This window comes from Dromaius novaehollandiae, chromosome 14 (assembly GCF_036370855.1).
Source record: "Dromaius novaehollandiae isolate bDroNov1 chromosome 14, bDroNov1.hap1, whole genome shotgun sequence".
Taxonomy (NCBI): Eukaryota; Metazoa; Chordata; class Aves; order Casuariiformes; family Dromaiidae; genus Dromaius; species Dromaius novaehollandiae.
Genome location: NC_088111.1, coordinates 2,363,168 through 2,386,318, shown reverse-complemented (window position 1 = coordinate 2,386,318; position 23,151 = coordinate 2,363,168). Strand labels below are relative to the sequence as shown.

Below are 23,151 nucleotides of genomic sequence, written 5' to 3'. Positions count from 1 at the left end.
AGAGATGCCGCCCCCGAGTCCTTCGTCTGTCTGGGTTGCTGATATATAAGTAACAGGCATGGCAGAGTGAAACGTGGAAAGGTCGTTAGAGGGGGATCTACTCCAAGCAAGTGGAAATCAGTGATTGATGGTATCTTTAATGTTTTGGGGCCCAAACACGTGTACGTTTCCTTCCAGGCTGGGGTAATGACGCTTGCAGGCCCTGGAAGCACGTTTAACGCGTGAAACCAAAGTATCCTCCTAGAGCGCAGGTGCATCTGTTCAAAGGCAATCTCTGCCTTCTCCACTCATCCGGGCCGGGGCTGGAACACGTGTGCAAATGTGGAATGAGGAAAGGTTTCCCAGGGGTGGGATTGGCAGTGATTATATGTTACACAGAAGGAAAGTTAGACTTTCCTCTGCAGATCTCCAGAGATCCTTCTGGCTGGTTAGGGTAATGTTTCCCTTGTAAAATGCCATCTTCCAAGCCAGTGGCGTTCCCTCAGGTCGGCTCTGGGTTTCTCACCTGGTGCTGCATGTGAGCTAAGCAATGCCATATGCAGCTTTAAAACTTGCCTTAAATAGGCAAACTTGCCTTTCATTTGCAATGCGATGGCTCCCAATAAAGCCTCTTTTCTCCTGGGCGGCTCTCTGCAGCGGCTGCTGTGCCGGCGTTGGTGCCAGGCAAGGTGGGGTGGACATCTCCGTAGGGTTGTCTGCCCACGTCTGCAGCCGTCTCACTGCCCAGCATCGCGTGCGCGTACCTGCTGCTTTAGAAGTGTCTGTCCTGGTGGAAGTGTGGTCACTTCCACGTGGTCTCTTAAATCCTAACTCTGAGTTTTGCAGCTTTTGCCCCTGAAACTCAAGTGGGGAGCAAAGGGTGTATGCTGGATTAGAGAATTTCCCTTTTCATCCCAGAGGTCTGAAATGGTGCGGTCAGCCCTGGGAGGTTTCCTTCTGGGTTTTGCTCCCTTGTCTGGGACAGCAGCTCCTCTCTTCTCCCAAAGATGATCTGCCTTCAGGATTTCAAGATCAGTTGTTTACTGTGACTGTTTTTGGTGAGTTTTATGAAGACCAAGTTCCATCGCTTTTCTTTTTTCTGAAGTTGGTTCCTGTATCATGCCCAGTATGAGGGTGTGACTGTCACTCCAGCTTTTTTCTTTCCTTTCCTCCTCCAGTGTATCATATTTGGGTACCTTCTCCATGCAGGGCTCTAGCACCTTCACCAGCTACATTTCAGGCCTTCACATTTGCGTGTAAACCTGCCCAGCAGTTTTATCCACATCTAAAATACCAGTCAAGCAGGTTATTTGCGTCTCGGAACAGTGCCATGTTTGAGGGGGAAAAAAGAGGACAAGTTTGAATTCTCCTGCCGCAGGAGCAGACGGGGTCTGAAACGGCCGCGTGAGGCTTCGTGGTCTGCACATCCCATCTCGCGCCGCGCCGTGAGCGGCTCCGAGCCCCTTCCCGGGGCAGCGCTGGGGCTCAGCCTGCCGCGTTCGCGGGAGTGGGAGAGCTCTGCTGCAAACTGTCCCCGCGTATCGCTGAGCGGGCGCCAGGCCCGGGACGGCCCGCACGGATTGATGTCTCTGGCACATGGACTCTGGAAGTCCAGCTTTAGTCCTTTCCTCTGGGGGTAGCAAATAAATCCTGAATTAGTGAATGATATGCAAGGCTTTTCTGCAGAAGTCCTTGAAAAAGCATTTGTGGTCAGATCTGGCTTTATCGTGCGTGCCTTCCTTGGGGCGGGCTGGGCTTTCCCGGGAAAGATGCGGCATCGGAGAGGTAAAGCCCTCCCTTCGCCATCGTGCCGGCAGGCGAGGAGCACGTTCATCCTGCGCTTCTGCGGTTTGATTGGCAGCAAGTGCTGGGCTGATCTCAAATATTGCTGGCTTTCTAAAAGGCATAATTATGTGATTCAATCTATATGTTTGATGTTCCTGATAATCCATTAGTGCAGGATGTAAAGACGGATGTTTCAGGAACACGCAGAGGCAACGGAAGAGCGGTCCCTTTGTGCGAGTGAGCAGCTTATTAGGAAATAAGTGATACAAACCGACTTTCATGCTGCCGATTTGCCTCAGAAGTACTCCGTGGCTTGAAGTCTTCATCGTTTTGCTCCGAGCTCTCTGTCGCTTTGATTTGTGGAGCCGTGGAGGATGCTCCGCGCGGCCGGCTCGGGGCCTGGCAGCCCCTTAGCCGAAGGCAGATTTCCGTAACTACCCCATCTCCGGCGATGGGACACGAGATTTAAAAGTAGACAACAACTTTGTCGAGTTTACATGTGCCGTGTAGTTACCTGCAATAGGTGAAAACCAGGCTGGGGGAGTGAGAGTGTCGGCCCGGCGCCTCGTGTCCTGGGGAGCATCGTGGGCTGCTGAGCTGCCAGCAGCATCTCGCTGCCGCTTCAGGGTGGCTCGCTGGATCCTGAAGGACGTTAGCGACTGGGCAGGTAAACCATAAAATACAGCTTGCTTCTTCATTAGATAAGTGTTCGGGAAACGTAGTGAAAGCAGTTGTTTGGAAATGCAGGAATTTGATTTTTGTCAATACCTGCAAGTGTTGTAGTTGCATTGATAAAACTTAATAACCATAAAAACAAATGTAAAAGGATAGAAAAAGTAAGGGAATATGATTTTTAAGTAACTTTTGGGAAGCACCTTAGGCCTTGTGAATCCTGTTGAGCCCCCGGTAATCAGCCTCAGTGGGTGAATCTCAACAGCGCAGGGTGCCGGGGCACCTTCAGGCTTCCCCGCAGCGCTCCCGGGCTGGTCCCAGCACGACGCCGGGGCTGGTCCCAGTGTGACACCGGGGCTGGGCTGCTGCGGGAGCTTGGTTCAGATCGAGCTGAGTCCTGGCTTGCAGAAGTCACTTTTGGCTGTGGACATGACGGTGATGATTCCTTCGCTGATGCTCCCAGGAGTTGGCTCTGCTTATCGTACCTAGTTCCTCAAATGTCGCGTCAGAGATGCTTCTTTTTTTTGGCAAGAAGTGGTGAAGCGTGGGGATGTGACCTTCCCCAGCACATCCTTCTGTCGGTAAGGACTGGGGCACGGGCGCGTCAAGGGTGAGGGGGGCACATCAGTCCTGCGAGGGGTGGTCTGCGTGCCTCTTCGCCGGGTCCCTGATGGGCGTTTTCTCGGCGTGGGGACCAGCACGCGGGGCCTCGTGAGCTGCCGGCTGCCCCTCGGCCCGCGGAGAGGGGGAAGCGACCCCTCGGCCGCCGGCGACGCGCTGGGGACCCGGGCACGGGCGGACGGGCGCCGCGGGAGAGCGGCAGCGGGTGGGGAGCGAAGGTCGGGCCGGGGCTCGCGAGGGCCCGCGGCCATATGGAACAAGTTACCGGGGAAGGTGGCTGGAGCGGAGAGCGCGAGCGCGTCTGAGACATCTTGATTAGTTTCTGGAGGAAAGGATTGAGGAGGGTAGTGGAAAAGCAGGGAAACAGGATTTAAAGCACATTACCACTTTAATTTAAAAGTGCCCAAAGCAAGGAAATTCGGGTTTAAGGCTGCCAATCTCGCAGTCGCTCGCGCAGGTGTTCCCGCTCGGAGACCCCCGCGGCGCCGCGTGCCACGGATGGGCGCCGGCAGCCCGCGGCCTCCCGGGTCGTCGGAGCGAGCGAGCGAGCTTGCAGTGCCGGGCCGCGCAGCGGTGGAGCCCCGGCGCGTTTTCGGCAGGCGCAGGCTTACCAAATAATTCCAGTCCTCTGGTGCTTCGAGTATGCACAAGAGAGAGGTTTCCTCCTCTGAATTTGACAGAAGGAAAGAAAGATTGTTTCAGGTGATAAGCTCTGGGAAAGAAAGAGTGCGAAGAGATTTATAATAATTAGCAATAAATTCTTCCACTAAATCCTCATAATTATTTTCTAATAAAAGATGTTGCCTGTCCTTCACCCAATGATATGTTTTTTTCACAGAAAGAGGATTAATTATTTCCAGATTATGTGCCTATCACTATACATTTAATTTTTTTAACAAATAGTTAAAAGAAGTATTTTTTTTCTAACTGCAGTGAATTATTTTAGAAACTAGTGGTTTACACTAAAATCCTCACTTTTTTTTTTGTTTTTCCTTGGATTCTGTTAAAAGTGTCATAACGTGGGTGGCATTTGAAAGGTTACTGGAAAGGGTGGGGATGTGATTAGCTAATAAGGGAGATGAACTTTCTGGCAAAAAGAATGAAGACTTTGAAGCAAACAGAATCTGGATGCCTGTAGTAAAATTGCATTAGATGTAATGAAATAAAAGTTGGAATTTGGGAGATCTTTGTAAATCTAGAAAGGAAAAGAAGGAGAAGAAGAATCAAACGGATGTAGTTGTCATTTCGGTGACAAGCGTGCCCTGATCCTGGGCATTATGGCTCTGAAATTGAGAATAATTATTCTAATTTGTTTTATTACATTAGCGTGGGTAGGAGGGAAGAAAGGGCGCTTTCTTTTATGGCTTTCTCATTATTCATCGGAGAGCCGCGAAGGGCCAGACTCCGGACTCCAGCGCCGGGGCTTCATGGGAATTTTTGGAAAATGATGTCTGCAATGTTCTGACCTTTGCCGTCCCAGCTGCAGCCCTCCTCCTCTCTGCGGGGATCCCACACTTGACTCCTTAGCAACCTCCTTTGTGCCTCTGATCTCTCTCCATTTGTCTAGTAATAGCCCTTGGCAGGAAGACTTGTTGTTCCTTCAGTGGCTTAAAAAGGCATGGAGCCGCTAATGCCAAGTACTTTTCAGAATCCCTTTCACCCACTGCTTGCAGCGAGTCTTCAAAGTCAATCAAATGCTGATGCAGTCCGGGCTGGCTTTCAAAGGGTCTTTCTGGTAGCAGGGGGAAAAGACAACAACAAATACCACAAAACAAAAATCAACAGCAGTGACTTCTCTTTCAGAAACGTGCTTTTCAGTCCGTCTGAATCTTACAGGGAATTTGGGTGCTTTTCTGTCCCATTCGGTGGTGACTCTGGTTTAGCTTTTGCACCGAAACGCTTGCTCGTGTTGCAACAAGACCACCAGAAGCAGGGCATCTCCTTCGCTGCCCCCTTGGATGTTTATTTCCCTGCCAGCGTTGACTCGGATCCAACGTTGACTCGGATCCGTTATGGGCCGTGGCAGCGGGCAGGGATTGAATTATCGTCCAGGGCCGCTGTTTCCAAAACCAGTCTCGCAATAGCTTGCGTTGACTCTGTCCAAGCGTGGGCAAAGAGTTGCTGGGAGGGAGGCGTTGGAGTCCTGGCGTCCCGTAGCGGTGCTGCCCCGGGGCTCGCGGGGCCGCAGCCAGCCGATCTGCAGAGCTGGCGCTCCGGCCGCGTTCAGCCTAACGCGCGGCTCGGACAGGGAGATGTTGAAGCCTGGTCCTTTAACCCGCTATGCTGAGCCCGAGTTGAGGAGCTGGGGAGATCCCATCATCTTGGCACAGGCTTGAACCTGAATGAGGCCGGCTGCAGGCTTTGGACCGGTCGTGCAAATGTTTGCGTTACGGAGTAAAGGTGTTTAAAGAGCGGTGTCATCTGATGAGTGTAAACTTGTCGTTTGCTGGTTAAGGCAGTGCTATTTTGGCCCATGAATTCTGCCTCTGCGTGGAAGGAGCAGGAGAGGTTTGCGTTATCAGCTGTTAATTTAATGAGAGGGTTATATGAACATCAGGCACAGCTGTAGTTTGCTGCTGTCAGAGTTGTACTAAAAGGTTTCCAAAAAGCCTAATACCGGTGTTACATCTTTACTGTGTGGCATTTCTAAAAGCAAAGGATGAGATGCCCCTCTGCGGCATGTGCGGTCGCACCGTTCTCCCTGAAAACTGCAGCTCTACTAGGAGCTGTTCTTGGGAGCTAAATATTGTGTTCGTTATGGGGCATTTTGGAAGAAACCCTAATCAGCAGCGCGGAATTAGAGGCCGAGCGCTGCGCTTGGGCGGGAGGGCTGCTGCACTGCGGTGTTGCGGCTGCAGCATCCTGCCCCTGGAGCATCTCCCCCCGATGCATGCAGCATTCAGACGGGATGCTTCACACCAAAGTCGAAATAAAAGCCAATAATTCTTCAAGATTTATCCTTTCGGATTCAGAAGAATTGCTGCAATGGTGAACAGACCTGGGGTGGGCAATAGCGAGAAAACAGGGATCGTGAGCGCCGTGGGTCAGCCCTGCCCCGCGCCACCCGAGCCCGTCTGCACGGCCGCGAAACGGTGCCTGCCGGGCCGCCGCTTGTGCACGGCAAGTCCGGGGGTTTAGTGTTTCTGTTGCAGCGTAAAGGAGTCGTGCGGCAGGTCCTCCAGGTCTCCCGGTGCTTTAAGCGCTTTAGGAGCAGCGTGGCGGCCGTGCTGGCGGTCGTCCCGGTGGCAGGAGACCCTCTCTCCTTCCTGGCACGTGCTGCACAACCGATGAGGGATGCGGATAGGTCCCAGCTCCAGTTGTCTGTAAGCTCAGGTGTGATCCAAAGACAGTCTAAAATCAATCAAAGAATCAGAAAAAAGCACACTATCTGCTGTGAAAATGCACTCGCCTTTGGCACCGCGGCCAGGCGACCATGCGGCAGCGGCGCAGGCAGCTCAGCTTTGCTGGTGCCGCTGCCGTTGCTTCTCCAAGGGGTTGCACCGGGGTTTGGTCCATCGAGGACAGGTCAGTCCTGGGGTTGTTTCGGGCTGTTTCCACTCTCCAGCCCAGCTGCCCGAGTGGGAAACTGCTGCGTTGGTGTTGCAAAATGTGCAAGGATAAGGAGTGCGCAAGTCCAAGTTACAGAGCAGTTTTGCTTGTGTCTGCAGACAGCAGCGCAAGTCTCCTGAGATGCATTACTCAGGTGGGCTTCGTAAAGCTCCTTGCCCTCCTCTGGGCGTTAATTTGGATGCTAATTACAGTGCATTAGCTAAACCAGCTAAATTGTAGCTGGTTTGTCTTTAAAATATATTTGTATGTATTTGGCTTTTAAAAGATGTTGAAAGCACTTTTTTCGGGGGACAGGGCAGCATGGGTTGGTTGATCAGTTGAGTTTCCAAAATGCAAGACACCATTTTCGATTTCCTCAGGGAGTGTTTGATATTCCGAGATAAATTAAAAATCCAGATTTCAGGGTTTCCCTTCTTTTGAGGTTTTTTTTCCTTTTTGCCCATCCTTTGTAGCGTTAAGACGCACAAAAAAGGTCTTTAGATTGACTCTAAATTTATAGCGCTGGTCGCCGTACCCCACCCTGCTCCCCAGAGCTGGTATCAATAGGATTTTTGCAGACATGGTTTGAGTCACCAGGCTTTTTCTCGGCTTGCCGTGCTATTGGCCTGTCTGTACCATTTTTTTCAGAATTAATTTTGGGCTGAAAAAGTCTCAAAGAGAGCTTTGTTCCTCTTTGACACTCACTCCGGGGAAAAAAAAAGAGAGAGAGAGAAAAAGAAAAAACCGTGGAAAATCTGACATCTGCATTGTAGAGAAAAATCAATAGATAGGGAGGAATATAATTATCCCCCACTCCTGAAAGAATTTTTAAGATATTTTTTGTAACAGTGACTCATATCGGCTTAGAGCTTGAATGACATTTTAATTATTTCGGCTTTTTTTCATTTTGAATCACCAAAGTGCATCAGCCTGGAAGGGGTTCGGTCGGGCAGAGTAATCTGCGTGCGATAAAAAGGAAGGATTTGGCGTGTCAGGGTTCAGCCGCTCTTCTCCCCCGGCGCGGCGGCGGGGAGCCCGGGGGACTCGGAGGCGAGCCGGGCCGGCGCCTGCGTGCTGCTCGCCCTCGGCTTCGGGCCTGTGAACCGCTTCTCCTGGCACCCAGTGAATACGGGAAGTTTATCTTCTTTCGAGGTGTTTTGCTCTGTATCCAAAGTGCAAAAGCCGTAATGACTTTTCTAGGGCGGCGCATCGGTGCTTTGCTTTGGAACTAGTAATTGGGCCTGGGCTCGGTCCCGCGGGGAAGCGGGTGCCCCGGGGTGTCCGGAGGCTCCCGGAGCTGCCTCAGCATCCGATGTCGATGCCGTTGCGGATGGCCGTGCCGAAGGACCGGCCGGCAGCGAGCGCCTGGTCCGTGCGGCTCCTGCCCCAGAGCTTGCGCCCGAGGCGATGGGAAGGCGTCAAAACCACAGCAGAGGACGGGGACGGGTGTAATTAGAAGGGCTCAGCTAATTAGGAAGTCGGTGGGAAGGAGGGTGAGCGCAGGAGGGATGGGCAGAGGGGCACGGCGGGGCAGGGCAGGGCAGGGGAGCGAGGTCTGGGATGGGGCCCGCTTTGCGTGGGGCAGGAGCGTGGGCAGCAGCTCCGCGGCATGTCTGGAGGAGGGCGGTGGTGCCGGCTGGGGCCCACGCGCCCCGTCCCCGGGGACGCCCCACCTCTCCTCCGTCAGCGTGGCCGAGAGGTGCCAGCGCAAGGGGACCGGCAGCCTGGCGTCACGCGGTGGTGGCCGGGGGAGGACCCTGGGAGGGGGGAGATGAAAAATGGGTTCGTGTGGTTTCCACCACGTCCGTGGTTGACGTGGGCGTTGCAGGAGGGCTCCCGTCCACCTCTGCTGGGGCTGAGTCGCACGGTTCCCGCTCAGCATCTTCCTTCGCCGTCTGCCGCAGGGCCTGGGAGTCCTGGGTGCCCCTACAGAGCCTCTGGCCGATGGTGACGGTGACCAGATGGGCTTCACGAGCCAGTGGGTTGCTTAATCCTAATAGCAGAAGCCAAGGATGATACCATAAACCAGGAGCCTAAGGCAGCTCTCTCCAGACATGGTCCTCTCCCTGCAACGTCTGCCCTCCGGAGAAGGGGCCGGCGTTTGTGCTGGAAGCGGTGCTGTGTCCTGAGCTAGGTAAGATGCCTGTTCCCATGAGCTCATGAAGCTTGGCTGAAGGTGAGGAAGTTCTCGCTGATGTCTTGGCCCTGCGGGTTGGGAGCCTTCCCCGTGGCCAGGCTGGCCCTGCCCCACGCCTGCCACCCCGACCCGCACGTGGAGCCGGGCTGCTCCAGCATCTGCAAGGCTTCACGGAGCACCTGCATCCTCGCGAGGCGGTTTGGCAATCCTTGCCACCCAACGGTGAAGCGCTCAGCAAGGATTGCTTCTTCACGCATGCTGCAAGTTCCCGCTTCTGCCTTAAGCGGAGTCTATGTAATTTTTTCCTGTTGTGCCCCAGACGTGAGGAAGGAAGAAGGAATCGCTCTTCGCTCCGCCGGTCGTCACCCCTCCGCCTCCCTCCGTCGTCGCGCCGTGCGCGCCGGTGTTGGGTTTCACGTGCCACCGGGCACGGTGGCCACGGCTTTGGGAGCTTTGCCATGATTTAATCGAACTCGTGAAGTGCAGAAATTGAAAGCTGTTGGTAACTTCCCTCTCTCTGGCTTCGTTTCCACTGAAATCCCTGCTGCTGGATACTCTTTCAACGATGGGGAAAGGAAGGGGGCATGTGAGGTTACTCAATCAGGCAAAACTGGAATCGATTCATTGGGAGCAAAGGGTTGATTTTCTTTCCGCCCCCAAAGCCCCCTCGCCACCACTTGGCAAATGTTGCAAATGTCTTTGCAGCAATCTGCTTGGTTTGAAAGAGAATTTCAGTCAAAAATAGCTAGTTTTCGGCTGGCATAGCTACTTCTATAAATGAAGCGTGCTTAAAGGGCTGGTTCGTGGACTTGCTAGCAGTGCCAAGTCCTGCAGCGGGCAGGCAAGGGAAGGAGTTTTTTCCAGAGTGGGTTTTGCCCAGAATTTGGTTTTTGGCAAGGTTTTTTCTTCAGGTCGCAGTGCAATTCGCTGCAGCAACGCTTCTGCATCCGCTCCAGCTACCGCCTGGCAGTCTTTGCTGTAAAGCTGCAGCTCAGCTATCGAATCTAGCGATGGTGCTTGAACCAAAATGGGACCTTGCTCCACGTACTGTAGCTGGGAAATGAAATGAAAGTGCGGGGACAAGGGCACTCTGTGCTTTTCAGATGTCGCCTGCAACGCACCCGGGGAGCAGATCAGGTGCTTTGGAAGACACCTTTTTTAAGAAAAAAAAACAACATTAAATGTAGTTTCGCTTCCCCTGTGCAAAATGCTGGTGAACTGAATGCACCTCAACCGCGAGGGCCCGGGCGCCCGGAGCAGGTGCTGCATCCCCATCCTCGCCGGGGCCGCTCGGCCGTGCCCCGGGGGAGCGAGCGGAGGCGGCGAGAAGGTATTGAGCCCGTATTTCATTCGGGCTGCTAATTCAATGCAGGGCGAGCGTGCGATGGTTCCCTGCGGACAGCAGCGCTGGGAGACTTCAGAGAGGGCAGAGCGGCCCGGAGCCGGCTGTAAATCAGCGTGGCAGCGCTCTCGGCTTCCCCCTCGCGCGGGCCGCGCTCGCTTGCTGCTCCGAAGGGCCCATTGGGACGTTGTGGCCACCACGAGCTCAGCGGGAAGGAGCAAAGCCCCGTTTCTGCGCAGGCACCATCTGATCAGTCTGAATTTAATAATGCTGCTCGGAGCTGGATTCAAAGCAAGGCCGCGGAGGGGAAAGGGCAATTGCTGGTTCACTTTGCCACCTGTTGCCTTCCCTTTAGCTTGTATTTAATTTGCGTTGCTGAATACCTTTCCCTTCTGATACGCGATGCTTTGAAAGTCCCTTCACCCTCCCCGACGTGCAAACAGAGCCGGGGGGTTGCGGGGTTTCTCCGGCGTGCGAGCGTGGCTGCGAGCGTGCATCTACCTGCAGCGCTGGGGAAGAGTCAGCTTTGAAAGCCCTTTCCCTCCCCCTCGATGCACACCCGCTTTTTAGTTTTATCCGATGATTAGAGCTGAGCATAAAAAGGGAAAAATTGGAAAATGTTTCTAAAATCCCCTATTTCCTGCCTGGTAGTTTCCTGTCCTTGCTTGATTTTAAAATAATGCAGAAATTTAAGTTTTTAGCTAACGCTACGCTTGCTCAAAACTGGGGAGAAAGTTGCCAACATTAAGGAAAAAAGTAGTCCTTTTGGAATTTAGATAATGAGAAACGAAATAGTGCATTGAACTTTCTATAGCATATCTTTTCCTGGCATAACTTTTCCAAAGAATGGCATCAGCCCTGGACAATATTAGAAGCCTTTCTTATATTCTGCCAAGTTGGGATAATTTAAAAATATGTGTAAATTGAATTCTTATAACAAGAATGACTTGAATTGACAGAGTAAAGCTGAATCTAGTAGAAGATGGTTTTCCCTGCTTTTGCGAAGTACCCATTGAGATCAATGTTTTATTCTGTATTTGTGCAGCACCGACCACAACGGGTTCCTGTTTCATGCGATCAATTCATAGGTGCTATCACAGTGCAAATAGTGAAAAAAACGTATGTAGTATTGAGTCAGGTGCTGTTTCAAATTGCCTTGAATTTTTAGGTTTTCTTCTTTATTCCAGACTCGGGGAGTGCAGTCGGTGTGCTGCAGATAGCCATGAATAACGACGTTACCAGCTGGCACGTAGCCCCTGCTGTGCGCGCAGCCTCACCTCTCAAGTTTAATAAAAAGCCAGCAAGATGGTTGTGTTGGACAAGGAGCTGAAAATGGGATAACAGAGGCTTTCCCCTTCTTTGTGGGGGAGTCTTACTGTATTCACATCTTCTAGACGTTTCAAAAAGGGCCATAAAAGCTGGGATGGTTCAGTATGTTCAGGAGCAGTCCAGTGTTCAAAGTGAGTGACAGCAAGCAAGCATTTGCTTGTCATTTTTTATCATCCAGCACCTGAACTTGTTCTCCCAGAAAAATGGAAAAATGGAAAAATCCTTTGTTAAAATATTTATAGCGTGGTCTTTCCAATAGCCAGGCACTGCCTCCAGCACAGCCTCGGTGCAGCAAAGCATCAGGCTTGTTCCTAAACCTTCCCCACCTACGTCTGGCTGATACCTCTGGAACTTGGTTTCAGTCGTATGCTTAGAAGTAAATGTTTTGCTTCACTAGAGCCTGAGATGGGGCATTGCCTTTTTCTCCTTTTTTTTGTTTTTTGGGTTTTTTTTTTGTTTTTGCTCGAGCAAAGCTACCAGGAGGAAGCCGCAGGAGGTGTAAGGTCCGACTGAAACGCACCGCAGGGAGGGAGCGGTTGGAAACGTCATTTCAGGGTCGTGAGCCCTGCTCTGCAAAGCGCTGTTTGTAATCGTGTGAATGATTTCATTCCTCTCCTCGTTTTCCCTTTGTCTGTATTGTTCATCTCTTGAACTCTGATTAATATTTGCCCCCAAAATACTCCTTGCAGGATGTTTGCAGCCTATGTCCCAATGAGAGAAGAGCCTTCCAGTTCTGATGGAGGCTAATGTGGTTGTCCCATGGACATGTCCCATGGCTCCTTCTCCTCCTGGTGCCTCGCATGTCCTCTTCTCATCCTCCAAGAGGATGATTTGGGTTCACCAGAGATGCACTCAGCCTCTGCTTGTCTGAGGGCAGGGGATGGGGATTTTTCCCTGTGCTTTGATCTGTGCTGTGGCAGCATAATCTGCTGCAGCTGTGGAGCTGAGGCCAGCTCAATATACACAGAGAAATCTTGAAAATGGATTGGGAATTGTTAGCAGACTGAAAGAAATCCAGTGAACGTGAAACTCCAGCAGATGTAAGGATCAACGTTTCCTCCCTTCCCCCTTCTGTCCTCCCATTCCTGCGCTCGGTTGGACCCGTCCTCCTCTGTCTGCTTTTCTCCTGATGCTTCCCTGCGTGCTGCCAGTTGGAGCAATTAATCTGCGTGTTAATGTATAGGGCATAAACACATCTGCATTTAGGCGTTTTCAGCCACCAATGTCTGAAACTCATGTGGTTCCCTCTAAATACCTTGCACACGGTCAGCAGCTGCTGTGGGAGGCCACACGTTCATAGCCGGCCCTTCCTCCCCTCCTCCGCGTCCATCCTCGTGGTGCCACCGCTCAGCAGTGCCTTTGCTGTGGCTGTGCACACGCGACGGCAAACACCAGCTGGCTTCTTGCTCACACCAGTCCATGGCAAGGAGATGCTCCAGTGCACTTTGTGGTGGTCCTGGGCAGGAAGGCACAGCCAGAAGGGCCTGCCTCCCACCTCTGACCTGTCTGCTGTGAGTTTGCCAAGTTAAAAAGAGGGTGGCCGAGAGCAGACGGTCTTTTCAGGGTAGCGTGCTGCCCAGCTCCAGGGAGGACTGTGTCTGTTCGAGTGAGGGTGTCTTACTGCCCCGGCGGGGAAGCTCAGCCACCTCTGGAGAAGACAGCGGAGGAGGAGTGACTTCCACAGATGAAGAAAATACGTGGCAAGAGCTAGATGTCTTGGTGTACGGACACAGCATCCTTTGCATCTGACCGTTGGCTTCAGGTGACAGCTTGTGGCCTTTTGATGCGTCGTTGCAAAGCGGAAGAGCCCCACGCGCGCTGCCGGGTACCGTGGTCAGGTGAGCCTCGTCGCTGCCGCCGTTCAGTTTGGTCGGTGCTGGTCCAGGCAGGAGTCCGTCCAAGTGGAGCAATGTTGCAGGCTCTCCCGCTGCCCTGGAGTCTTGCTTCAGGCGGAAGAGGCTTGCTCGGGTGCCGTAAGCGCTCTGCCTGCAGTAGGCTGGAGTTTCCTAACGCAGCCCTTGAATAGCCCCGGGGCAATAGCGTGATAAAACCGTCTGCAGGCCCCAGGGTTCCTTGTTTATTCTTGCTACATCACTTAGTGTATTAAAAAAAGAGGGAGAGAGAAATGAAACCCAATCCCTATAGACGTTGTCTCATTTAGCGTTACATGCTTGTATAATAATTTGGCAATTTATGCATGTAGAAAGAAAAACACAGCTTGCCCTCTGAATTCTTCCCCTGTTTAAGAGGCGGCTTGGACCCGGGGTGCTTCCAGGGGCTCTGCTGGCACGCGTGGCTCCTTCAGTCCTCTCAGCGACTGTCCACCCCGTAGGCCCCAGTGGTCTCTGCTGCAACACCCCTCCTGCCAAGGAGGATGCAGAACGTTAACTTCCCCTATTGAATATGTCAGTCATCGTAAAGCCAGTTCCCGTGTAATTTGATTTGCATACTTAGTTAATATAAGTTGAGCTATTTGAATTTGGAGGCAAAACCCTGTTACACTCCCTTTGCCTCCTTTTCCTTTTTTTTGCATGTATTTGCTGGGCTGGGATAGCAGCCCAAGGGACGGGACAGGCGTGTTCTGCGGGTACTTACCTGAGACGGGCTGGGGGCTGCATGGCCCGAGCCGTGGGCAGCCAAGGGCCAGCCTGCTGCGCCTGCCTGCGGGCAGAGGTGGTCTCAGAGGAGCTGTTTAAACGTGCGAGGGAAGCACGTATAGCTCATCTTTGCAGGACTTGAGACTGGTCCTAAAACCTGTTGATAAGGGTGGGAGGTTGCAGGACTTCCTATGGGACGGTGTTGCTCAAACTGTGGGTGCATCTTCAGGAAGGCAGGAGCTGGCTTCCAAAATTGGCAGCACAAACCAGACCGTCGGGGAGAGCGTGTAAAAACAGCGTTCCTCTGCGCGCAGAAGTTACCGATCTCGTGTGCTAGATAGCAAGTGCAGCCGGATTTATTTAGCGAGCCGGGGCTGCTCGGTGCCGCGGAGCGTTCGGCTGCCTGGGGAGCCGGGACGGGCTGCGCGTGGCCGCGGCGGTGGTGCGGCAGGGCCCGTCTGCACGGTGCTCGTCCTCATTTCGTGGCCTTCCTCGGAGGAGAGGAAACCACGGAGCACTTGGGTTTCCAAGCGCTCTGCGCTCTTGTTTGCTGGCCCAACTTCATGTAAAAACTGGAGAACTCACATGCCGATGTGGGTGTGAAAGGGGACCGCAAAGCACCGGCAGTGCAAAGACAACATGAAACCCCCCGTAATTATGAGAGTGGGAGTTTTCTATACTGAAAAACAGATTTGATTTTAAGAGCTTTAAGTGACTTTTCTATTTGAAAGCTTTATAGTAAACAAAATGTGATTAACTCACTTAATGACTCATTGCAGGAGAGCTTTTGCTTTTTCGCGTGGTGTGTTCCTGTCATAGGCTCGTTTAATTATCCTTACTGAGTAAGAGAGCTGATAGCAGCGTGGACGAGGTAGGAGGGAAGGTCATCGAGATAGCTGTCCTTTCTTAGTATCGCAGCAGTCTCGCACGGAGCCGTTCCTGACGTCCGTTGTGCGGTGACAGGGCTGTCGGCTGCGGCGCATCCCGCGAGATGCTATCGGCGGATCCTCTAATTTCAGGAAAGGTTCCAGGGCAGAGCGAAGCGTGGGTGACTCGGGGGGGGCTGAAGCCACGGCTGATGACAGGGAACCTGTCTTGTCCCTTCCTCCCCCCTCTGGGAGTAACATCGGAAAAAGCAGCGGGTCTGTTTGATAGCTCCCCAGAGTGAAGTCGCAGCGCGGTCACCTTTACCCGGGCCGGCTCTGCCCGCGCCTGCCGTGCTTCCCGTCCCGCTGCTCTTATCCTGACGTGACGCCGTTTTGCAGCCCTCATGCTTCGTCTGTCCCTTTTGGACCGATTCTGCTTGGGTTTGGTGGCGGTGGGGTTTTTCCCTTTCATTTTCTCGTGATGACCCTGAGATGCAGCCCTGTGCTGGGGTCTTTCTAGAGCTGAATTTCTGGCGCGAGGCCGTCGTGGACGTGCCTGGAGCTGCCCCCAGCCGTTCCCACCGGCACCGGGGTAGAAGGAGGCATTTGCTCACCTACCAAAACTGAGACCTGAGGGTGACTGCAGAAATACTCCGGTTCTACTTTTTTTTTTTCTATTCCTTACTTGCTCTCGCGTGTCCTGGTAGGTAAGGCTTCAGCGTATGGGAAGCGTGCATGAGGTCCGAAGGTGCCTCCCGTCCTGAGGCTGCTGGGTGGGTTCCCATGCAGAAGGGCTCAGTCTTGGTGTAGCTTCCCAAAAGACGTATGGATCTGTAGGCCAGGAGGTGCCTGGGTGCCTGCGTTGTACAGGTCACTCGCCATCCATGATCCCAACACGGACCCGTGTTGATTTTGTACTGTTCCCTAATTCCCATGTTGTGCAGGACCAAGGCACGTGCTGGGCAAAAGTCTTTGCGTTATTGTTATCTTCTTTATTAATCACTTCTGCAAAAGAATTATTACTCATTACTGTATCTTCTAGTTCTTTCTCACTGATTGCTGTAACACTTGTTTGCTCTCTTGTATCTGTAGCATTTGCCACTGTTTTTGTCTGTGAGGTTATGGTTTTTCCTGCTGCCGATAGTTTAGCTAAGAGCTTGTACTGTCTATCTAGCGCTTTCTTGGTTGGCCACAGGACTGTATTCTTAAAAGTGGCCTTTTAGGTGGTGGGTTGTCCCTCATCCTGCCATAGGAGATGCCCTATGAATACGCTGGGCTTTTACTGCCTCAACTGTGCTAGGTTCTTCAGGTTTGTTCTTGGCTAAAAATTACAGATGTGAATTGTCTGGACTCACCGATTTTGAAAATGTTTAATAATTTCTGTTTACTGTCCTCTGCTAGCACTGGATTGAAAAATAGTTTTGTATTGTATTTTGTATTTTGTTTTTGTATGACTGGAAAAAAAGAGGAAAAATAATGTGGAACAGCAGATGGGCAAAATCTGCTTTAACTTAGCAAGGTGCCCGATAACAGATATAATTTAAGGCTGTAAATAGCCCTGCTGAAGGCTACTGGGGTCACCCATATTCACAAAGACATACACGTCTAAACATCATCTGGTGTAGGCTGTAGATCCACAAAGGTATGTGGGTGCCTATTTCTTTTTAATTTATGCACCAGATAAGCTCGTAACCATTTTTGTGGATCTTTGTTTGTATGAGAAAGTCTATGCTGGGTTAGGCCCAAGGTCCTGCTAACTTACTATATCATCTCAAGTAGCAACCATTAGCAGATGTTTAGGAAAGACTAAAAAGCATAACATGATGTTCTCATGGCAGATCCTCTCCGCTCCTGGCAGTCGAGGGTTTCGGGGACTTTCCGAGGGGGAGGTTGCGTTCAGACGTTACCCTCCAGCCTCTCCTCTGAGAATTTAGTTCCTCTGAACCCGTTTGTACTTTTGGCTTCCACAAAGTGAATGATTTATTATGTGGAAAAGTACGTCCTTTTGTTTCTTTCTAAACCAGCTACTTGATGCTTCGTCAGGTTGCCCTGGCATCTTGCATTAGCAGAAATGGTGAATAATCATTCCCAGTTGACCACCTACATATTAGTCATGAGTTTCTAGAGCTCTGCTCTCCTCTCCTTCGTGGTCTCTTTTCCACACTGAACAGTCCCAGGCTGATAAATGTTACACGGCTCGTGTACGGGATGGGGAGCTGCGGGGTGTTGGTGTTTGGGCAGGTCGCTGGATCTCGTGGTGGCAACACGGCCCCGTTCCTGGAGGTCTCCAAAGAGGGGAGCGAGGTCTGGTGGTGGATCTCCCCCATCGAGAGGTGCAGGCGCTGGTTTTATTTTCCCTCCCGCTTTCCTGATACGTTGATGGAGTGCTAACCCAGACTTTGTGGTTTCCCTCTCACTGGGGGAGGGTTTTGGGGGTGTTTGTGGATATTTATTTATGAGCTCTGGACCGTTGTTGGAGGTGCTTAACTTCCTGGAATCCATGATTCTCCTGAGCCCCAAAGCCTGCTAAATAATGCTGAAAGTGAAGGGTTTTGAGCAATGTGGATGAAACTGATAGGTCAGGATATGCCTTAGTGCTGTGATCTCCTTTGAGTTCCCAGATTTTGGCACTGAAAGATCACCGGTCTTTTCTGGAAAACATCTCTTATTGCAAATGTAAAAAGCTTCAGGATGCTCCCAGTGCAGCCAGCAATGGGTCCTTAAAGAAACTTCGTGTCTTTTTCTACTAAAGAAAGCAGGAACATTATAACTAGAGGCAATGTCAGAAGGTAGGCAAATATCCCCTAATTGTATGCAGATGATAGAGCTGGTCTCAACCTTTTGACTAGTGAAGCTTTCCTCAATTTGGGATATTGTGATCCTAATCAGAGACCTTTAGCCGCACATCAAAGGCGTCACGCTGAACCTGCATACCTTGGGGCTGGCACGGCTTGATTGCACGGCTTCCTGCTAACAGACTCATCTCTGGCCAGGTGTCTTTCCTGCCGTGGACGACTGGTTCCTTTTTAGTCTTCATCACTGAGGCAAAGAAATTTAATCCCAATATTACTGCCAGCCCTGGAATGGACCCACTGATTTGGAAATTTCACCCTCTTGTTGCCCTGAAATATCAATGCAGAGCAACCTCTGATACCTGCTTATTTCATTGCCAACCTCTAACCTAAGGTAGAGCAGACCTGTCATTAGGGTATTCATCTGTGTTTAAATCTGTCAGCTTCCTTCCCCTTCTCCTCTTTTGTTTCTCTAATTACTTTGATTGCATCTCTGCATCCTGCTCGGGGCTGGGCTGAGCGGGAAGGCCGCGTGGTTCGTCTTCCTCGGCTGCGGCAGCGTTAACCTTTCTCCAAGCGGCAGAGATTTGGGTCTGGGTTTTGAAATTCCACGTGCAGCTGCGTTTAGGCTTGGAGGTACCCTTTCAGCAGAGAAGACTGCCCCAGCTGCAGAGCCCGGTCTCAGACCCTTGCTGCGGCCGCGGTGCTCTGCTCCTCCCTCCGACCTGCCGGGGCCGCAGGAGGCAGGTGCTGGGAGCCCGGGGCTGGCTGTGGCCTCGCTGCAGCGACGCTGTGGCCCCATGCGGGCAGGGGGTCGAAGCCCTTGCAGGGCTGCCGTCTGCGTTAGGCTAATAAACCTTGCAAGCTGGTCCCTGCTCTCCTGCGTTTTCCTAAAGCTGGGGCTGGAGGTTGGTTCACCTGATTCACGTGGAAGGTGCTGCGTCAGCTCTTTGGGCATCTCACACCCGTAGCAGCATCTTCCACAGAACGGGTGCCGAAACTGCAAACACCACCTCCAGCTCAGGCCCTTCATGGACTGATCAGGTCCTGAGCTCTTTCTGCTCCGCAGATGCAGGATTAGTTCCTCAAGTTGGGTTCAGATAATGAAGACTTCCATTTCCCTGACAAGCTGCACCCCTTGCCTCTTGCTGTGCAGACATCCCTCATCGCAGTGTCTTCCGCCACCCTTTAAATGACATGTCATGTTCCACCAGGATTTGATGTCACATTGCTGTCAATAAACAAGCCGCGGAAGGAGCGCGTTGCTCGGGGCCCTGTCGGAGCACGCTGGTTTGATAGAGGCTCCAGGGGTTGGTGGACGGACCTCGGGTGCGGATGTGCGAGGGACTCAAAGGTGGTGCTTGTTCCAGCCTCTGTGGTTCCCTGCTGTTACTGGACAAGTCCCTGTAGTTTAACCAGAGTATTTGACATCTTGAGATGTACCTTGATGTTAAGGTAAAGGAAATGAAATGTTTGTGACTGTATTTTTTTGATTTTTCAGGGGTTGATTAAAATTCGAGGAGATCGCTGCTGGAGAGAGCTAACTTGCATGGATTATCACTACGAGGTAAGCGAGCCACACGTGAACACCAGTTTCTGTCGACTACTTCACTCTGCTAGAAAAATTTTCTGTAAACTTTTCTCCTCTACCAGCCAGTTCTCCGTGTTGTTCTTTCTTTATCGTTGCCTTCTGTCTCTGGCAGCTCCATCAGTGTCCATGCGCCAATTCAGTGATGCTGTTGAGGCCGGTTTTTCTCCATTTCCTCCCTCGATGATGGATTGAATCAGGAGCAAACCTGAGCTCCTCCGAGAGCTCCCTTTGCCCAAATGGCGCAAGGAGGGACCAGAGAGGACCGGTCCATAGCAGCGCGCTGAGTGCTTTCTGCCTACTCTTCCAAAATGTGGGCAGAAAGAGAGCATCTCGGTGCTATTCAAGATGCCGCGCACTGATTGTCGGCAGTGCAGAATTATACGGTTTTCTCTTCTTGACATCTGTTTCAGTGATTACATTACGTTTTGATTATAAACTGTGGTTTGTGTGCTGGCTCTGAGTGTCATCTCTTCTTGGATTGTGGAGAGAGGGAGCTCGGCCTCCCTTCTGTGTTCTTTTACCTATATTTTGGCATTTGAATTTGATATGAGCAGTGTTTAAAAAAAAAAAAATAGACACTACGTACAGTGGCACGCAGCTGAGCAAGTAGCTCTGGTTCCGTGATGAAGTAAACAAAACTGCGAGCAGTATTCCTTTCTGCAGATTAACATCAGAGCCGCTGAAGATGGCACACCAAGTAGTGATGCCTCTGATCTGTAACGCGTTTCCGTGTGATGAGCTGGGGAGCGTTCTGCATCGCTTTGCACGATGCTGCAGTCTCAGTCATGCTTTGCTGGCGCAGTTGCTGGTGTCATGTTTGTCCGGCATCACTGAGAGCTGCCTGCGTCTTTGTGCTTGAACCAAGCAGCCGTGTTCGGATGGGGAGCCCGGGCTGTCGATCCCTGACAGGTACCTTTGGGGTGACGTTCTCAGCAGACCTTCTTCATGTCTGGAAACCATTTCCCCCTTCGAGTTAAATCTGACAGCGCCCGACTTCCCTGACCTTCAGAACATGTTCCAAGGTGTCGCCTATGGATTACTTTTTGCCGGGGGTAGGGACACTTAATGGGGAAAATGGGGAGGTTCTTGCAGTCTCTCTTTCTTTCCACCATGGCATAAGGAGAATTCCACGCGAGTGCCAGGGACCGCGTTACCAGTCTTGTTGTAGGATTAAGATTTCTCTTTCCAAAATAGGAAAAATTATATCAGTTTCCCAGGCGCTGAAGCCTTTATCCTTCACTCCTATGACCTAGTTAAGTGGTTCCATTTTTTGAAACAGAATTTTGCAGGTCTGGAAAGCAGCGTCTCCCATCTCAGTTTTAATGCTACTTTTTTGTTGTTATTTCCTTTTGCCATTGTTTGCCCCTGGACTGCAGGGAAAACGCATGAACAGCGCTGAGCGCTCAGCGGACTCCGGGGGTCCTGCTGCCTTCCGAGTCCAGCGTCAGATGCAAAGACCCTCGAATGCTGCTGCTCTTAATCCCGAGCACAAAGGCGGCCGTGGTAGGTTGTCCCTGCTTTGTCCTTGCCTAGCAGCGAGTGCCCCTCTGCCCCGCGCGCTGCGAGGCACCTGGCAGCGGTCAAAGAAAAGCCGGCTCAAGCCGAGCTCCCCCAAATTCCCCGGCGGGCTCCGCCGGTGACCCCAGCCCACAACAGTCAGCCTGCGTAATCCCAAATATTTCAAATCAAAACCAGAATCCGCTCTGTAGCCCAGAAGGCTAATTAAGACCATTCCTGTCATATCCATACCGCGGGATTCCCGGCCTGCGAAAGTAATTGGGAACAGGGGCGCGGGGCAGATCGCATTATCAATATCAATTATTTTAATCCGCACAAAAGAAGCTGCAATAAAAGGCAAATGAAAGCGGCCGAACGTGGGCTGCTGGCGGCTGCAGTTCACCTGTTGCTTTGAGTTTTGCACGTGCCCCTTCCCGCGGGCGGACGGGCTTTGGGCTCAGCCGCAGGCAGGGCTCGCGACAGGGGAGCACGGCTTTGCCGCGCTGCCGCGGGCATGTTGGGAGCTGCTAAAGTTCCCAGGCGCAGAGAATCCGGCTCCGGCCCCGGTGAAGTTTCTGTTTGGCTAGCGCTTGCAGGCAGCTTTCCAGGGGAGCTGTAACCATAGACTGAGCGTCACCGGCTTGCACAGATACGATCGTGTGAGGCCGGTAGAGGGGGAAAAGAAAAAAAAATCAGCGCAGAGCTCTGGGCTCTACCTGTGCCCCTGTCGCGCCGCGGTCAGCTCTGCACGGCCGTCTCTGTCTGGCCTCTTCCCTGGTACCTCCCTTGGTCCAGGACCAATTTGGACTGCTGTAATTCCTCCCCCCGGGGCTTCACTGGTGCTCGCCGTGTGACAGCACGAAAGCCACTTGCAGAAATGCAGTGAGGAACAAGCCCAAATCAAATGACCCGGTGGGAGGAAGAAAGGGGCGAAGCTGAAGGTACCTCCGCAAGGGAGGAGAGGAGCTAGGGATCTGCTCGTGATTAGGATAGACCTGGGTATTGGACCAGCTCATACGTGGACCTGGGCCAACTGGAGTCTGCTGTGATGTATGTTGGCCACCCCAGCTCTCGTATTGCAGTGCTGCGCTGCGGTCCAAGAGCTACATGGGCTCCTTTGCCAAGAGAATTAATGAAAACACATGGCCTCCATCGCCTGCATGTTGAGCGCGCCCTGGACTATTTATTTGTAGTAGAACCAGCAGCTATGCTGGTGGAAAATAACATTTCCACTTTTGTCAGGAATATTGTATAAAATAGTAAAATGTTGTTATGCCTTGGGTAATTAAACGGAGCATATTTTTCCTCCGTTTTTCCCTTCTGATGTGTAGGGCCTTAATCCCAGCCTTTATGGAGATCTGTTCCTCAACTGAAGACCCTCTGTTTAGAGGACTTACGATCTGTAACGTTGTGTAATTTGGAGAGGGAAATGGCAAAATGCACAGTTTACATAGGAAAGGTATTTTCCTACCAACCTACCACTCCTCTGATCCCTGAGGAGCAGATGGGCTCCAGCAAGGGTGGAAGGGAAAGCAGAAAGACTCCGACAGAGATGAGAGGTTGGACCCTTGCTGCACGCGCAGCCTGGCACAGGGAAACGACCTGGAGGAGGAGATTGGGCACGAGGGTAGAAACACTCAGCAGATTAGTCCTGGGTCTAAATACCAGGAGTCCCAAACCGTGCTCCCATGGTGGCGAGGCACCGCAAGGAGGGGATTCAACCTCTCTCTGCATTAGTGTCGTCGTTAAAAGGGGCCGGAGGATCCAAGCTGGGTGCGTGCGCTTGTACCTGGGGTGACACCGGTCGGGGGTCCCGATGCCCGGTGCGTGCCAGGGGCCGGGATTGGCATGTGAAAATGGCCCCATGCTGGCGTGTGATGAGCTTTAGTTACCGTTCACTGGGATTGCGGTTGTTTCACTGCTGGCTGCTTTGCTGTAAGAAAACGCGGTTAAATCGGGGGCTTTTAGGCCGTGCTCAGCCAAACCTGTTTACGATGCAGTTAGTGCAGAGGGAAGCTGCTTCTGTGTTTCAGGTCTGTTTGTCATCATTATTATTAAGCATTTATCTACTGTGTACACAATGGTTTACAAATGTGGTTTGCAAACGAGAGCTGGATTTCGGCTTCCGCCAGAGTCCGTGGCAGGGATCCCACCGCCCCCGGTGCCGTCCTGCCTGTTGGGCAGGAGAGGGGCGGCCCCCGCTCCGCGAATCCGGGGACGAGGCCGAGCGCGTCCCTGGCCGCTCCGGCGGCATTCCCACCCACCGTGGAGCGCAGTCGTGCTGGCTGCCCTGGGAGGGAGCCCAGCGAGGGGCTGGTGCCGGTTTTGTGCCCCATGGATGCTGGTGGTGGTCTCGGCAGAACAGTTCAGATCATCTTGGGGGTTCGGGAAGGG

At 52.2% G+C, this 23,151-nt stretch overlaps 1 protein-coding gene across 6 annotated transcripts in view; it reads left to right on the top strand.

The window, feature by feature from the left end:
- Positions 1 to 23,151, top strand: part of LMF1 (lipase maturation factor 1) — a 231,306-nt gene that overhangs the window by 65,519 nt on the left and 142,636 nt on the right. For all 6 annotated transcript variants that reach the window (XM_064520068.1, XM_064520067.1, XM_064520066.1 and 3 more), the window contains exon 5: positions 19,171 to 19,236. In XM_064520068.1, coding sequence (XP_064376138.1) covers positions 19,171 to 19,236 — 66 coding nt within the window. The remainder of the gene's footprint in view (positions 1 to 19,170; positions 19,237 to 23,151) is intronic.